General features: G+C 37.3%; 1 protein-coding gene across 3 annotated transcripts; it reads left to right on the forward strand.

The window, feature by feature from the left end:
- The first annotated feature begins 12,718 nt into the window (after positions 1-12,718).
- Positions 12,719-18,016, forward strand: LOC145037215 (uncharacterized). Of its 3 annotated transcripts, none has more exons than XM_078985820.1 (4): positions 12,719-13,397; positions 13,954-14,325; positions 14,403-17,686; positions 17,791-18,016. In XM_078985820.1, exons 1-3 carry the CDS (start codon positions 13,266-13,268, stop codon positions 17,658-17,660), a joined length of 3,762 nt encoding a protein of 1,253 aa, XP_078841946.1. In that variant the 5' UTR covers positions 12,719-13,265; the 3' UTR covers positions 17,661-17,686; positions 17,791-18,016. The 3 variants fall into 3 exon arrangements, with proteins under 3 accessions (XP_078841946.1, XP_078841947.1, XP_078841948.1); XM_078985821.1 differs by having other exon boundaries at positions 14,418-17,686; XM_078985822.1 differs by having other exon boundaries at positions 12,719-13,367.
- The last annotated feature ends 231 nt before the right edge of the window (positions 18,017-18,247 follow it).

Here is an 18,247-nt window from a genome sequence, read left to right on the forward strand (position 1 = left end):
TGGCTAAACACCCTAGATGAGTTTTTGGGGCTTTTAACAAGGGTTTTTGGGGGTTTTGGGGTGTTTACGGCCTAAGCATAAGCTTGGGCCGTAAACTCCTTTTTAAGCTTCAAACTCATGTGTTTTAATGTCCAAACTCTCCTAGGTATATCCCTTAATTAGTACATAAACTTAAAGGAAGGAAAAATGAGGCTTTTGACAAGTTTTTAGGTGTTTACGGCCTAAGGGGCTTCTTAGGACGTAAACTCCTTTTTAGTCCTTGTTTTCTATGATTTTGGCCTCTAATTTCAATGAAGTATGTTTAGAATAAGATAGGGAATAAGTCCTTACGTTTGGAAGCCGGAATTCACGGATTTGGGGTCGGTTTCGGGTCTAGAAAGAGAAAGTAGTGAGAGAGGGTGAAGGTGTGGTAAAAGAGTTCAAATGTAGTATCCATTTGTTTATATATGTCTTGGGTATTGCACCCGATACACGACTATCCGATGCTAAAGTTTAACGGGGTTAAAACTTTTTACCCGGGTGAAGTGGTTGAAAAGTAATATAACTCTATTTAGTTAAACGGGGTTAACATTTACAAGTTATAAATACTTATGATAATATCGGAACATATAAATAACTAAATATTTGTTTATTGACGACTCCAAACATTACAGAAAATAACATATAGTGACGCATTCCGTTAGTGAAAATAGGGTTTGTAACGACGATATATTTGGGGTTGTCACAATATTTACCCCCAAAAACATGGTTTATTAATAAATATAGGGCTTTATATTTTAAAATAATGTTTTGGGTGAAAATCCTGCGTTAAAATGATGAAAAACGGGCTTAAAATGAAGTCGTAGTCGAAAACCGGGAAGAAATGGTCTTTCTACGAGGCTTCTTGCATGGGGGGCTGAAGGTGGCTAGGTTCGGTCCTTAGAAGGTTGGGAGCGAAGGTGCGGGTAGGTCAGAAGGCAAAATGGAGCAAAGTTGGTTGGGAGTGAAATAGCCCGAAGGCGAAGGTAGGCTAGGAGGCGAAATGGGGCGAAGGTGAAATGGACTGAAGGCTTCGGGTTCGGGTCTTGTGCGAGGTTCGGGCCCGAGAGCACCCTCTGGGTTCGGTCCTCCTGGTTTCAATTTAGCAGCAGTGTTCGGTTCTCAGTAGGGGTTTCTCTTCCTAGGTGCTTTCGGTCCAAGAGGGTTCGGCCCTAAGAGGCTTCGGCCCTATAAAGTAGGTTTCGGGTCCTTAAGCTTATTTTACTCGTTTTTGCCCCGTTTTAAGCGGTTTTTGACCCGGTTAAGGATCGGGATGACCCGAATGATTTCAAAAAGTTATAGGAACTTTTGAGAGAGATTTGGGAGAGATTTCCAATAGAGAGAGATAGAGTGAAAACGATCGAGAGAGGTTTCGTTTGTGGCATTTTTGAGTGTCCGGCTTCACAATGCAAAGTCCGTAAACCCCGTTAAGCCATGTTTAAGGGTCCTACACATTCCCGATGAGTATGCAACATTGTTTTATCGATTTGGTTTATTACTTACCACAGTTTTAGGTTAAGGAAATCTTGATATACGAACTTTTCAATTGATGATTTCTCATTAGAATAGCGAGTTGTATAGTAATTACATAACATAAACCCTAGTATACAAGGGTTAACTAAGTTGACCGGTTTGACTTGTTGACTCTGTTTGACTTTGACTTGACCATAATTTGACGGTTGTCACATTTGAACAAGTTTATGATGCAAAAGTGTCAAGAAAATGTCTTAAAGGTTTAAAATGTCTTTTCTTTCATATAAAGGACTAAAATTGTTATTTTTATCAAATGAAAGGGGCTGAAAAGGTTAAACCACTATTTTTAAACCAATTATTTTACTTATAGAATATTGAGTCAAAAATACTAATCTACGACTTACAAAAATTGAAATATGAATACACGTATAACTCCTAATATTGTTATAAACAAATCGATCGGTCTCGAGTCGATACAAAAATAACAATCTTTCAATCAAACCCACCAACAATCGTACAATACCTAAGGCAAGTAAACATTCCAAAACCTTGGGCTTAAAGGCTTCAATCATGCTTGTTGGACCTTTGAAATCCATTAACATGATCTTTGGGCCCAAGGGATAATGATAATATATGTTATTAGGCCTTCTATGACCCAATTCCATATTGAAAGGACCCTCCATTGATTTTGAGTGCTATTGGGCCTTAGTGGCCCATTACAATTGCTAGTATGGTCAAAGTAATCAAATGTGAAATGGGCCAATGCGTCCTTCGCACACCCAACAACCTAAACTAAACTCACGGAAGCAACACGTTTGCTAGGCTTATGAGTAATCAAAGTAATCAAAGTAAACATAATCAGGTTGTTATTCAAAAGTAATCAAGGTTGTTTGGATTTAAGTGAGTAAGAACGGGTGACACCTCTAAGGATCGTTCATATTCTGTAGTTATAACTAGTCATTATCATGCATGGTTATAACGACTCACAACCATTAATTTAATCCAATACCATCCGAGTAATCAAGGAAGAGTAATCAAAAATCATTCATTGTGGCGGTATAACAATTTGAGAAATAACTGTATTTTATGTGTTTGGAAAACATCGGGTTTTTCGGGGAAGTTCAACATGTTCACTTGTACGTTTAATACTAAGTTTTTCAATTATACATGTTTTGAAATCATCATGCATATATTTACGGATCTTCACACCTTTTTACAAACAATGTTCTTTTCAGAAAATATCGGATTTTCTGGGTTGTTCTCGTTCAAATTACACAAAACATTTCATATCAAACATGCTTATGAACTCACCAACATTTCATATGTTGACCCGTTTTCAAAATAACTTGTATTCTCAGGTAACAGGTAAACTGAGGAATAAGTACCAAGTATGTTAGTGTGTTTTGCTTTTGAAAACTATCAAACAATTTATGTATGGATTTGTAACGTTAAAACAATGTACTTGATGTGAACAATGTCGGTTGTAATATATTGATGCATGGTGATGTTTATGTTATGATTCATATATATTCATTGTGATGATATTCAATTTAAGTCACACGTGCCCTCAGACGTTTCCGCCGTCTGGTTCGGGGGTGTGACATTTCTTAAAGAATATTTTCATAAAATATAAAGGAACTATTACAATTAACTCCATAAGTAACAAGAAAATACACCAGAGTTATATACAACAAGGACCTAACAAACAATGAGATGTGTGCTATCCGCTTTACTACCTGTTCCCTGTTTGGCTGTGGAATTAGGGCAGAAGCACACAGTCGATTGTTTGTTTACTCCAAGTTTTATATAAATTGTATTCATTTAGTACTCATAGAAAGGACTATAGAATCATTTTTACGTATCTTTCATCTAAGTAGGAAATATAGGATTTTCTAGAGGAATAGGCGAACTTTTCTAAAAACAAAACGTATAACTTACTACATTTCAACTACATTTTCAACAACTTTCTACAACTTACTTACATCACTAAAATCTTATGAACTCACCAACTTAATTGCTGACTAAATCTTTTAAATAACCTATATTCTCAGGAAACTAATAGACAGGTACTCACTCTGGGAATTCAAAAGATGGAGCAGTATAGCTTCAAGTCTTATTTTGTTATTTGTTTATGTACTTTATTTTTTGTGAACACATACTTTGTAAACACTTTCTTTCTAATGAAATAGTTGTTCATTACTTGCTTACTATGATGCATGTCTTATGATACTAAACATGACGTCCTCCACCCCCGAACGTTTCCGCCGTTCCGGTTTTGGGGAGTGGCAGATTGGTGTCAGAGCATTGTTTATAGTGAACTAAGTATATCAACCGATAAAATATATACAACTATAAATACAATGGAGCTTAAGAGCTCTGGATAATGATATATTTTAAGAATATAACGATGAGTTATAAAAATATACCTACTTGCTTATACATGTATACATACTAGAACGGGTATCACAAGGAGAACAGAACTAAAGTATTTAAAGGTTAAACACTATCGTCAAACCTGAACAACTATGTAATCATAGCTAGGATCAATATAGTCTGATCAACTATATTCATTTGAGATGTGACCGACATGTGTTTGAGAGTGATGTTGTGTTGCAATAGTCTTAAAACTTACCTCACACCAGTCAAGAAAATTCTAGAACAAGTACATTATGTTAAAATATTATATGAGTATTTTAGGCACTATATAAACAACTTACATGATAACTTAAAAGACCCTTACGGATAGGTCTATAACCTTACAATGTGTACTCCCAAGGTTTTATATAATTTAGATCTTATAGACTTAGAATTTGTGATCTACGCTTCACTACCATTCCTCATTAGGTTGTGGTTTTGGAGTGGGATCATTCATTCGAAGGCCTATCTAATCTTAAATTATATACAACTTGTATACATTGTACAATTATAGCATGACTCTGTAAGGATCACCCCATAAAGTTACCTTAAATCTCATAGATTCTTTAGTCACGTTCATTCTCGCACGACAAACCCAGATGACAAAAGAGTCAAGGAGGAACAAGAGCAACTTCATAACGTCTGACATGTCACACTAATAAATAATAATCTTGTTAATTTAATGAGCGAGTGGAGACACTGCTCACATTATGTGTTAGGATTACTTTCTCACATGCAACTGGTAACAGTTATTTAGGAAACAGATATTCATTCGAGGATAGTTATTGCAAGTTCATAGAGTTTATTAGGTATATACTCTTTTATGAATTATTTCTAGAACCCTGTAGAAGTCAGGACCCGATACATCCAGTCTTTCAGCTTTCGGCTTTTATCTACAGCTATAGACTCATTTCCTTTCATCTTGTATCCTTTTTAGCAAGATGCCTCCACGACGATCAACTAGACACGCCACTCTGATAACTCCAACACCTTCTCCACAAATCGATGCGGCAACTCTGAATGCTACAGTAGCTACGGCTGTAGCAACAACCATGGCTCAGTATCATCCTGCTAGTTCCAGTGGAGGTGGAACGCCTATTCATTCTACTCAAAGTGAGGTCCTTATGCGCTTGAGGGAGTGCTCCTACAAGGACTTCACCAACTGCAAACCCTTTTCCTTTAACGGAAATGGTGGAGTCATCGCTCTGATGCGATGGTTCGAGAAAACAAATTCGGTATTCGAAATCTGTTCGTGCCCAGAAGGGAGCAAAGTGAAGTTTGTTGCCTGCACCTTCTCCAACAAAGCCCTGACATGGTGGAACAACCATATTAAGTCAATGATCCTATTAGTGGCTAACTCAATAGGTTAGGAAAACCTGAAAGAGTTAATGATGGAAAAGTACTGCCCACGGGGCGAGGTACAAAATCTGGAACAAGAACTATGGAAACATACCATGGTTGACTCAGATATAGTGACCTACACTGATAGGTTTTGCGACCTAGCAGCACTATGCCATGAAATGGTTACTCCAGAGAGTAAGAAAATAGAAAGGTACATCTGGGGTCTGACTTCCCTGATCCAAGGAGATGTACTGTCTTCTAACCCAGCCACATTTGATAGCGCCAGACGCCTGGCACCACGACTCATTGACCATGGAGTCTGCCATGGTGTAGAAGTCCTCATTCCCGAACCATCAAAGGGAAAGGACTATAATAAGAAGTCAGGGAACAAGAAGAAGAAGAAGCGAACAACCCAGGAAATCCTGCAAGAACAACAAGCGAGTACTATGTACACAACCACAACGTCTGCGGCTCCAGCACCTGCCAGTCGATATGCTGGAACCCTCCCAACGTGTGGAAAGTGCAACTACCACCACACCGGAGTCTGTCGGGAAATGCAGTGTCTGAACTGCCACAAGAAGGGACATACAATCCATTTCTGCAGGGCACCGGCTCAACTGATCTCCCAAGTCCCCAGTGTTGAATAAAACTAGGCCTGCTATGGTTGTGGTGAGGCTGGACACAACCAAAGGGACTGCCCAATAACAAAGAACTCAGGCACGGACGGACGAATCCTGATGATCACCGCAGGAGAATCAACCCCAAAGTCGTCAACGAGCAGCAGTACATCTTCAATCTAGTAAATTCTTTAAAAATTAATTTATATTTATATAAGATTACAACTAAGGGGAATACACTTAAAAGTAATCTTAAACACTCACATATAGAAATAGGTCACGATATTCAAGAGAACTAAAAGATCCATTTAGAGAAGCTATGCTGGTCTAGCTTATACATCAGGGTTGTGCATAACTAAGATGTTGCAGACTTAGAGTGAGTGATTCCGCCTTAATTCCTGTTCCTTGTTTGGTTGTGGATTTGAGGCAGAACTACTCAGTTGGCTGTCTTATTCATCTTAATTATTCATAACTTGTATATGACCGACGATCGTAGTGGTACCAAGGAGGATCATGATACTAAGTATCATCACCGGTTATCAAAGTACTTTCATTTGTATGTATGCGCACATAGCGGTATGATACATAGGAGTGTTAACATCAAAATGGAAAGCAGAAAGCACAAGAACATTTGCAAAGAGTACATTATCGAACACACTAGGAGTACATTATCGAACACACTAGGGATACATCACTGTAAAATAGACGTTTCTTTCAAATTGGCCAAAACTTTGTTCAGTAAAGAGTTCGTTACTTTTATTCGTCATGAATTGGCGTGGTCCTCACCATACTAAGTTCATATGTTTCTATCGTCTCGACTGTAAAGTTCTCAAAACCTTCGTCACTAGTATCGACAGTCCGACCTAAACCTCAGTTTTATCTTTCATATTTAAAACCCCGAAGTAATTGTGCGAAGTGTACTTTGTCCTCCGAAGCCCTATCGTCATATTTCCACAGACCGTCATGAAATACCACTCGTCCAGCAGACCAAGTTCGAGCATAGAGGCTACGGACGAATACAGCTCACCTATCATTATTTAGTATATACGCGAGGGTGGTATATGATTATGATTACGCAGATCTAATATGTGTGTTTCCGCCCTACCTCCTGTTCCTTGTTTGGTTGTGGACCTGGGGCAGAATTGCACATCCGACCGTCTTACTGATCCTAAACATATACGACTTGTATACACGAGGTAATGATAGATGGATCGAGTATGAAATCCTATCATGAACACTAGGGTAAAATTTCCAAGTCTACGAGTGGGTATTCTGCGAATCAACGGAGCGCAAACCTAGTAGTACTGTAAGAAGGCTAATTTCGGGACAAAATTTCCTCTAACAGGGCGATGATGTGACAACCCGAATTTTTTTTCTTTGAAGACACAATCAATCAACTCAACTGAGTGTCAAACTCATTAGTATGGAGTGCTAGCCCAGTTAAAGGTCATTTTAAGGAGTTTTGAGCCTAATGCATTTAACGAATAAGTGTTAGAAAGTACCTACTAGAACCACAGTGTAGCAAATCGAACCATAACCTCACTTAAATGAGTTTACGGCCACAAGAACATGAGTTTATGGTAAGAAGGCTAATTTCGGGACAAAATTCCCTCTAACAGGGCGATGATGTGACAACCCGAATTTTTTTTCTTTGAAGACACAATCAATCAACTCAACTGAGTGTCAAACTCATTAGTATGGAGTGCTAGCCCAGTTAAAGGTCATTTTAAGGAGTTTTGAGCCTAATGCATTTAACGAATAAGTGTTAGAAAGTACCTACTAGAACCACAGTGTAGCAAATCGAACCATAACCTCACTTAAATGAGTTTACGGCCACAAGAACATGAGTTTATGGTTGTAAACTCATGTAGCTGTAAACTCAAGAGCATATATATGGCATTTGGTCATTTCTAGTCATTTATCTCATTCCTTGTCCGATTTCCTTCATTCTCTCTCAACTATCATCCAACCTTCTTCTTAGATCTTCAAAATATGTAAGTATTCTTCCTAGATTTGTTGATACATCTCTTAATCTAGTATCCTTACATGATTTCATCCATGTAAATCACTCTTTTCTTAGATCTTCAAGTTTCACCAAGAACACACACTAGTGTTCTTGGCTAATATCAACCATTTCAAGCTTCTAGATCGTAAGTACTCTTCCCTATACTTCATATCCAGTTAGGAATCATGCTTAGAGACTTGAAACACACATTTTACCCAAGAACATCATGAGTTTACGACCCAAGATCATCCTTGGCCGTAAACTCAATGTTAGGATATGTTTGAGCCTTAAAACCCTATAAGATGCAAAACTAGTGACCCAGAACTCTTCCTTAATGATTGTATGACCTTAAACCACCCCCATTTCATAAATTCTATGAGATTACGGTTGTAAGCTCCATGCTTGGCCGTAATCTCATCAAGGGCCTCCTATGGGTGGGTCTTTCTCATGCAAATATAGAACAAAAGTCCCTAAAGCATCCCTAGCCTTCAAAGTCACTCTTAGCCATATTTGACCATGAGTTTATGACCGTAAACTCCCTTGGGCCATAAACCTATGGTAGTAAACTCATGTGAGTGCCATTTTACCTTCCTTTGTTGAATCACATGTGATTCCAACACTTGGTTAAAGTGTTTCCTAGTCCTGGAAGATGTTTTCTTTCATATAGTTGTATGTAAACACTATATCCATGCCAATATGTGTCATTATATTTCATTTAGGACTTGTTGTGTCTCAGGACTTCATTTGTGGAACTTCTCATCCTTACATGCACACTCGTTTGAATCACCCACATCAGGTGAGTTTATACCCCATAATGAATCTTTTAAACTATTTTAAATACTTTTAAGGGGGGGGGGATACAAGTTGAACACAATTGATAATTGTGTAATTATATGTTATAAACATCTTTCAAAAGGTTGCTTATGTCTTTATAAGTGATCAAAACATTTCAAAAGCTCTTTTAAAGTTATGTTACTTTTTAGTTTAGCAAAACTCCATTTTTAAAGTACGAGCATAACTTAGTTGTAAAACGAGTCTTTTTAACAACAGTTCAAGTTAAACACTAGTAAACTATAATGGGTATAGTTTAAAGAGTCAGTTCATACTAGATACAATACACGATAACATAAGAGAACACACAATAAAGAGAAACATGGAGGAAGATACAATACACGATAACAGAACAAACATAACAAGGTGCTATATCATGGAACACTTACAGGATCTAACTATACCAATGAATCACTAACACATTGTTCTAAACAAAAATGTGATAGTTATATTGGGTATATATGATCATATAATTTAATGTGGATGTTCACGGCTTGCAATTATTGCAGAGGTTGCGTTTGGTTCCCATAATCTCTTGATAGGGAGATCTTTTAGTATGAGATCTAGCCATCACATTGTACCTTAATACTAAATTTAAGGCAATTAGTACAATAGTAGTCACTTTATACAATACTATAGTACTTCCACTTTATAAAACGACAAACAAAACAGTTGAGTCTAGTACATTCAGTAGAAAAGGACCATAATGCTAACCTTATGATTCCTTAATGTATACATTAAGGGATTTATATAAATAGTATTCGACATGTAAGAGGATGTGTGCCTTCCGCTTCATTTCCTATTCCTTGTTTAGTTGTGGGCTTAGAGCAGATTCACCCAACCTATTATATATTCGATTTTAGTTATATATATGTTCTGTACACATTAAGTCATCATAAGGGGTACCAGGTATGGGTCAAGTCATAGGACACTAATTCAATGCACAGTCTTCTAGTACAAAGCATACTTTTCAAATCAGATCTTTCGGTATACAAAACTAGAAACTTCCCAGTAAAGGGTTTAATCCATTTTATTAAACCAGTGTAGACTTAAAGGACTTTAGGTGATTAACTCTATAATACCTTGGTTTATACATCGTGGTTATATATCATTAATACCCAATAGGTCATTGGATGTGTGCCTTCCGCCTTATTTCCTGTTCCTTGTTTGGTTGTGGGCTTAGGACAGATGCACCTAATTAACTATCTATTCGATTTTGGATTATATATAGCCTTTATAAACTAAGTAATTATAGAAGTAATGACTTTGGTCACTATTTTACTATAAGAAATAAGGTTTTTCTTAAAGAATCTTTTCATAAAATATAAAGGAACTATTACAATTAACTCCATGAGTAACAAGCGAATACACCAATGTTATATACAATAAGGACCTAACAAACAATGGGATGTGTGCTATTCGCTTTACTTCCTATTCCTTGTTTGGTTATGCAATTAGGGCAGAAGCGCACAGTCAATTGTTTGTTTACTCCGAGTTTTATATAATTTGTATTCATTTAGTACTCATAGAAAGGATTGTAGAATCATTTTTATGTATCTTTCATCTAAGTAGGAAATATAGGATTTTCTAGAGGAACAAGCGAACTTTTCTAAAAACAGAATCTATAACTTACTACATTTCAACTACATTTTTCAACAACTTTCTACAAATTACTTACATCACTAAAATCTTATGAACTCAACAACTTAATTGCTGACCAACTCTTTTAAATAATTTGTATTCTCAGGAAACTAGTAAACAGGTACTCGCTCTGGAAATTCAGAAGATGGAGCAGTATAACTTCAAGTCTTATTTTGTTATTTGTTTATGTACTCTATGTTTTGTGAACACATACTTTGTAAACACTTTATTTCTAATGAAATGGTTTTTCATTACTTGCTTACTATGATGCATGTCTTGTGATAATAAACATGACGTCCTTCATCCCCGAATGTTTCCGATGTTCCGGTTTTGGGGTGTGGCAGTTACCGGTTGAAAGATACCGAATGGGTGGATAGTACCCATGCATGCCTAGTAGTAATATCATGTTACATATTTATGTGATAGCGGTAGGGGGTGAAATAGTCACCGATTACCGGTTGAAAGATACCGAGAGGGAGGTTAGCTTTTGACTACCGGTTGAAAGATACCAAAGGAGAGGTTAGATCTCGGTTACCGGTTGAAAGATACCGAAGGGGAGGTTAGTTTCCGGCTACCGATTGAAAGATACCGAGGAATACGCACTAGTATGTGGTATGTGGTATGATGGGGGAACTCACTAAGTTTGTGCTTACAGATTTTTAGTTTTGGTTTAAGGTACCTCTTCATTTAAGGGGAAGGAACCGACAGGGTAGCAACGCATCGCACACACATGATTCCGCACTATGTGATCCATGTGATTGTACTCTGATTTTATTACTATTTGATTTTATGTTTTGAGACATGTCATGTTGGTTTTTATGGATTGATATGCTATCGACAATGTTTGTTAAATGGTTTTTATAAGTCACTTAATTTAAAAATGAAAATTTTGGCCTTAAAAATTTGGATGTTACAGATGGAGATGGAGGTCTTACAGGTGTCTGCAATGGAACAAAGCTCTTGGTATTTGGGTTCAATCTAAATTCCTACAAAATTTCTTAGCATAAACAATATCAAGAGTAACACCTTACTGAAAAACCATTGTTGATTTTTGATTTGTATGTTTGAATAGGGATTCAATGATGATTTTTCTAAAGCCATTGATGAGGTAAGAGATGACATAGTAGTAGTAGTAGCCTCCTTATATATATTTATAGTGTCCGCTGCTGTATTATTCTCTACTGATACTTCACTACAACTCAACTCTATGTATATAAAGGCATTAGATTAGATTAGATTTGAATATTTTCTTGAATAAAAATTGTTAAACAATATTCTTGAAAAGCTCATTCAATTATAGTAATGCAATTAAGAAATAGTAATGTACATTCATTTTTTAATGACATATTACAACGTATTAAATTATCATGTGTTTGTAAATGGGCAAATTGCAGAGAGCAATCGACCAAAAAAAATCACATCTAGCCTAGCGGGGTCAACCGAACCCCGCGGAGCAGACTTTTAAACCTAGTTAATATATAATATATGTTTTTTTTACTGTTATTATTGCAAATCTCCATATCCTATACTAATAAAGAGTAGTTTTTTTGCCATGTGTCACCATAGTAGGTCTTGTAATTAATATCTTGCCACTTGTCAATCTATTAATTTTCTATTTCAAATTTTAAATTTCTCATTTTAATTACATTAAATTAATAACATTAGAATAAAAAAACAAAATTAAATTTATATAAATTATAATAAAATAAAATTTATATAAATTATAATAAAATAAATTTTATACAAATTATAAGATAATATAATTTTACGTATTTATTTAAATCAACGATTATAATTTTATATATAACTAAAAAAATATAGCTTAATTAATAAGTTATTTAAAATAACTAATTAATAATTTTAAGTTTTTACTTAGAAAAATTTAATTAATTTTGTAACCGTAGCTCCCACGGATTATAAACTAGTATTCTAATAAAAGAATAAGTTTATTTTTTTCTTTTTTCCATATACTACTATTAGGTCTCCTAATTAATGTCATGCCACTTGTCAACCCATTGATTTTTTATTTAAATTTCAAAATTTAAAATTTTAACTCTAATTATATTAAATAAATAATAGTAGAATAAAAATTAAAATAAAATTAATACATATTATAAGATCATGCATTTTTTAAATCAATGATTATAATTTTATATAAATAAAAAATAATTAATAATTTATTTAAAATAATTGATTAATAATTCTAAATTTCTACCATAAAAATTTAATTAATTTTATAACTTTTAGTAAATAATAAAAAAGAAATGCACTATACCATGGGATCAATTTTGTAATTTACTCGTACGTTGTGAAACGGTGCCGTTTTATGCTTATAAAAAGGCCTTGACAATGGTCAACACTTCACCTCCCGACCAGGCCTTCGCCGTTTCGCGTAGCATCACCACCCCACACCCGTCTCTTTTTCTCTCTTTCTCTCTCTTTCTCTTTCTCTTTCTCTCTCGATTTTCGTCTTTCCCCTTCTCGCTTGTTCGCTCGCTCTTCGATTTCTCTCTCCCGTTAAATCTTCGCCGGCTCAAAATCCGTTCAGAAATCTCACCGTTTCGCCAATTCACTCCTACCTCATACACAGATCTATATGTTATCCGAATTGTTGGTCGACGAAATCGTTTCAAACACACATAGCCCTAATTCAAATCCATACCCGTCGATTACTTCTCGATCGTTTAAACTTATGTATTTCGGTGTTTCTCTTGTTCTATAGCCGATCTGGAGGTGTCGAGGTGCTACTATATCCCATGATCAATCGTTTCAACCACCTAGGGTTTCTGATTAAATAGAAATTGGAAAAGGGGATCACAAAATTGGCTCCGGTAATTCATGGTTCTCGTCGCGCGGTACGAACAACAAGATTTGATTATAAAGAAAAGCGATATCTTGGATTATGATGATGGAAGAAGGCTATTATGTATGGGCGGTGGGAAGGTGAGCTGTGGTTCCACCGGCGGCACATGTGGCCGGTCCCATCTTCCTCCAAGCCATCTGTAGCTGCTCCTTCCAATTCCTTCGTATTGATTGACACTAACTCTTTCTCCAAAGTATATATAATTTTTTATACCGTTTATATACCCATATCCATTACATGTATGTATATTTATATATCAATTTTGATTAGTTTACCTGCTTCAGTGCTCTTGTAAGCTAGCTCTATATCTGAATGCTATTTTTTTCAATGAATTGCTTTGAACGACAATTCGTGATGTGTATGTACAGTTTGGTTCTTATGCATCTATAGTCCTGTTAAAATCAACCCGTCTCTTCTTGATTCAAATTTACTGGCTAGTCAATTCATAAAATGAAATTTCTTTTTGCGTTTGGGGTTATCAGTGAATTTAATTAGTTCAATGGATCACCACCTGTTGTTATATCACACTTGCTGTTTGCTTATCAAGATAGTTCTTGTTAGAGGTGGGATATTTATTACTCACTTTAAGTTCTTGTTTGAGTGTCAATCCACTTCCTTTTCTGTTTGTGCATGATAGATTTCAGTCATTATCGAAACTATATCTTGTTAAATGTTTTCCCTCTATATGTTTATCTTCTTCTTGATACAAAAGCAACTTCCATTGGTTTAATCTGGTTCATTTCTTGCAGGATGGTCGAACGATTCATGTTGGTGACTGTGCTCTCTTCAAGCCATCCCACAACTCCCTTCCTTTTGTTGGACTAATCCGTAAGTTAAAAGTAGGAAAAGAAAACAACCTAACTTTAAGTGTGAACTGGCTTTATCGACCTGCAGACATAAAACTCAAAGAGGGTGCTTCATTAGAAGCAGCACCAAACGAAATCTTCTATTCCTTTCACAAGGATGAAATACCTGCTGCATCATTACTCCATCCGTGTAAAGTCGCATTCCTTCCTAAAAATCTTGAACTTCCTTCAGGGATATCCTCATTTGTGTGCAGACGAGTGTATGATATTGAGAGCAAGTGTTTATGGTGGTTAACTGATCAAGACTACATTAACGTAAGTATAATCATCTTCTTCTCTCTTTTCATTTCATAGTTTTGTTTCTGAAAGTTATATCTTGATTGGATATTTAGTCTTGTTTGACACAGGAAAGACAACAAGAAGTAGACAAGTTATTAGATAAGACACGTGTAGAAATGTATGGAGCACTACAAACACAAACTGGAGGGCGTTCTCCAAAACCCTTGAATGGTTCACAGCTAAAACCTAGTTCAGATAATGTACAAAATAGTTCATCCTCCATTTCATCACATGCTAAAAGTAAAAAGAGAGATCACGGGGTCCACAAATCCAAAGTAGACGATGCAGATTCTGGTCAACTTAGACCTGAACACATAATAAAAACCGAAATTTCCAAAATCACTGATAAAGGAGGATTGATGGATTTCCAAGGAGTTGAAAAACTAATCCAACTCATGAGACCCGAAAACACTGACAAGAAACTCGACTTATCTTCCCGAACAATGCTTGTTGATGTCATATCAGTTACTGAAAGATTTGATTATTTAACTCGGTTTGTTCAATTAAGGGGTTTGTCAGTTTTGGATGAATGGCTTCAAGAAATCCACAAGGGTAAAATCGGCGATGGGAATGGGAGTCCAAAAGAAAACGATAAATCCGTTGAAGATTTTCTTTTTTCTCTACTTCGTGCCCTTGATAGGTTACCTGTGAATCTTCATGCTTTACAGACTTGTAATGTTGGGAAATCTGTGAATCATTTAAGAAGCCATAAAAATTCAGAGATTCAGAAGAAAGCAAGAAGTCTAGTCAGCACATGGAAGAGACGTGTGGAAGCTGAAATGACAATGATTGAAACAAAATCTAGTACAAGTCGAGGTGGCTCATGGCCAAGTAAATCAATGATGTCTGATGTTTCTCATTTAGGAAACAGACGTTCTACTTCCACCTCTCAACCTTCCCCTTTAAAATCCCCACAACAACCAAAAGTTAATAATAATAATAATAATTCCGGTGAACCTGCCGCCAAATCTCCCGCCGATAAACTGGCGGCAACGGGCGGTGGCGGTGGTGGTGGTGGTGGTGGTGGATCCTCGGACATGCCTTCTTCTGGAACTAAAGAAGGTAGGAGTTCAAGCACCACTCATTCTCCAAACAACAGTCAATCTTGCTCTAGTGATCATGGGAAGACTGGTAGTGTTTACAACAGCAGGAACTCAAGCAATGGTTTCCATGGCTCCACAACTCCAGGAAATGAAAAGGGTAATCTTGGAAAAATCCGGAATTTTGGTAATGAGAAAGGAGCTGGACATGTGTCTGACGTGTCCATTGTAGATAATGGAAACAACCAAAGTGTTGTGGCACCTTCTGAGAAGCAAGATCAAAAGACAAGTGGAAAAACTGTAAACGATTCTTTACAGAGCAATGTGGAAAAAATGGATACAGATGGGAAAGATGGAATGGAGGGCTGTGATGATGCCAAGTCAGCAACTGTGACTGTTGTGCTACCTGATGAACATGGTGGTTCTTCGTCTGGAGTTACTCCAAAACCAGGGAAATTATATGAACCTTCTTATAGCTCTATAAACGCTTTGGTAGAAAGCTGTGCTAAGTTTTCTGAAGCTAGTGTGTCGGTGTCACCTTCAATGGGTGATGATGGTGGAATGAATCTTCTTGCCAGTGTGGCAGCTGGTGAAATTTCAAGATCTGACGTGGCATGCTCCCCTCCTTTACCTGAAGATTCTTGCTCTGCAAATGTTGCTAAGCTGAGGCGAATCGTTCAAGACGAAGATAACGGGCCCCACGTGTCTGGAGATAGTAAGGACGCGACATTTGGGAAAGGCGAGGTACGGGCGGGGTCGGAATCGGAATCGTTGATTCCGGTGGTTGTGAAGCCTGAAGTGAAGACTGGAATGGTGGAAGTAGAAGAGAAGAATGGTGATGATAAAACGATGGAAAAGAATGTGATTCTTCCGGAAAGTTGTAAAGTTGAAACACAAGTTAATGAAGAATCGGCTTCTTGGTCTTCTTCAGATATGCATGATGAAGAGAAGAAACTGGTCAATAATCGGTCAAGAAATTTACAGGAATCTCAAGCTACTACCACTTCTTGTGGTGATGCTGATTTAGCAATAAAGTTTGAAGAGTGTGATGATGACAAGAAGGCCGGAATCCACAATGAAATGGATTCCGGGACGTCTGTTTCCCATGAAAACGTTGGAAAACACGAAGCCGACGATCCTGATTCCGCCGTTAACATTTCCGCCACAACGCCCGTTGCGGAAACGGAAACAGAAACGGTGGTAAAGTTGGATTTTGATCTGAACGAAGTTGTTCCTAGCGATGACGGGAACCAAGGAGAGGTTGATGGGAATCAGAATCAGAATCACACATCACCTGTTGATGGGAATCGGTCTCCGTTGATTACGGTAGCTGCCCCTGCAAAAGGACCATTCTACCCTTCCGAAAATCTTTCAAGAACTAAACCGGAGCTCGGCTGGAAAGGCTCAGCCGCCACCAGTGCATTCCGTCCCGCTAAACCGGTCCGCCCTCTTTTCGACTTCGACCTCAACATCGGAGTCGACGATTCCGGCCAAAACAACGCCCATGAAAACAGCGGAGGCGGACTCGATCTGGATCTAAACGCATGTCAAGAGCCACCGGAAACCGTCCAATTGCCGCCAAGGGTATTTCCGTCAAATTCAAATTCTTCACGTGGGTTTGACCTCAACGGACCTGGCGTGGAGGAGGCTATCAATATCAACCCCGGTGGTGGTGAAACGGTGCAATTTCCGAAAAAGGGTATGCAGTTTCTTCCAGCTGTTCCGAACATGAGAGTGAATAATAACATGGACATAGGGGTAAATATGTCATCTTGGTTTCCACCAAACAACACTTACCCCACCACCATCACAATTCCATCAATCCAGGAACAGAGTTATGTTCCTTCACAAAGAATGTTGTCCCCTGTCTTGTCATCAACTCCTGCAGTTGTCCCTTTCCAATATTCACCTTTCCCATTTGAAACCAATTTCCCGTTACCAAATTCATTTCCACCCGTTTCAACCGCTTACATGGACTCATCGCCAGCTGGTGGGCCCACACCCGCTCCCGGTCCCGGCCCCATTTGTTTCCCGACACAAACACAGCTGGTTCCAATGCCGTATCGCCCATCCTACTTCATGAGTCTACCTGGCGGTTCAAGTAATCCCGGAAAGTGGGGCGGTGGCGGTGGTGGTGGTGGTGGTGGTGGCGGCGGTCTGGATCTCAACTCCGGTCCCGGCGGTGGCACTGGCGGCGTATCGAAGCGGAAAGAGCCGGATGGTGGTTGGGATGGAGATAGGATAAGCTATAAACACCCGTCATGGCAGTAGTAAAACAGAGTATTTCAATGCCTTTGGTGAGTTTTTTTTTTTTTTTTTTTTTTTTTTAATAAATAAAAATTAAAATGTTTTTTTTTTAAAATTTTTTTTTTTTAAAATTTATTAATATGAGGTTATGCAGGTGATGATGGAGGTTGGAAACAACGTGCCCCCTGGTGGTTTGAGTAAGATGAGATGTTATTTTGTTGTGGGGTTGTGTAATGAATGAATGAATGGATGGATGAATGAATGAATGAATGAATGAATATGCATGCATAGGGTTGAATGAAATAGTTTGAACAGAGGTTGTTGATGTTTTTTTAACTTGTTGCAACTTGCAATCCATAGCCATTTCATTTTCGTTTTCATTTTCATTTTCATCTGCCTACCTAAAAAACAAAACCCGGGAATTGTGGGTTTAGTTTATTTAATTTTTATTTGAATATATATATATATATATATATATATATATATATATATATATATATATATATATATATATATATATATATATATCAGTAATTACGCTATCCTGGGCCCACTAGTTTATATGTCAGCCACCTAGCGAATCATTGAATGTCTATTTTCATTTTGGTTGT

The sequence above is a fragment of the Lactuca saligna genome, chromosome 3, assembly GCF_052625555.1.
Source record: "Lactuca saligna cultivar CGN05327 chromosome 3, ASM5262555v1, whole genome shotgun sequence".
Lineage (NCBI taxonomy): Eukaryota > Viridiplantae > Streptophyta > Magnoliopsida > Asterales > Asteraceae > Lactuca > Lactuca saligna.

Excerpts from the sequence above, each read along its gene's own strand:
- LOC145037215 (XM_078985820.1), top strand. The coding sequence starts at position 13,266 with ATGTATGGGCGGTGGGAAGGTGAGCTGTGGTTCCACCGGCGGCACATG. Across the intron at positions 13,398-13,953 it reads ACACTAACTCTTTCTCCAAA|GATGGTCGAACGATTCATGT; the intron begins GTATATATAATT and ends CATTTCTTGCAG. Across the intron at positions 14,326-14,402 it reads CTGATCAAGACTACATTAAC|TCTTGTTTGACACAGGAAAG; the intron begins GTAAGTATAATC and ends TTGGATATTTAG.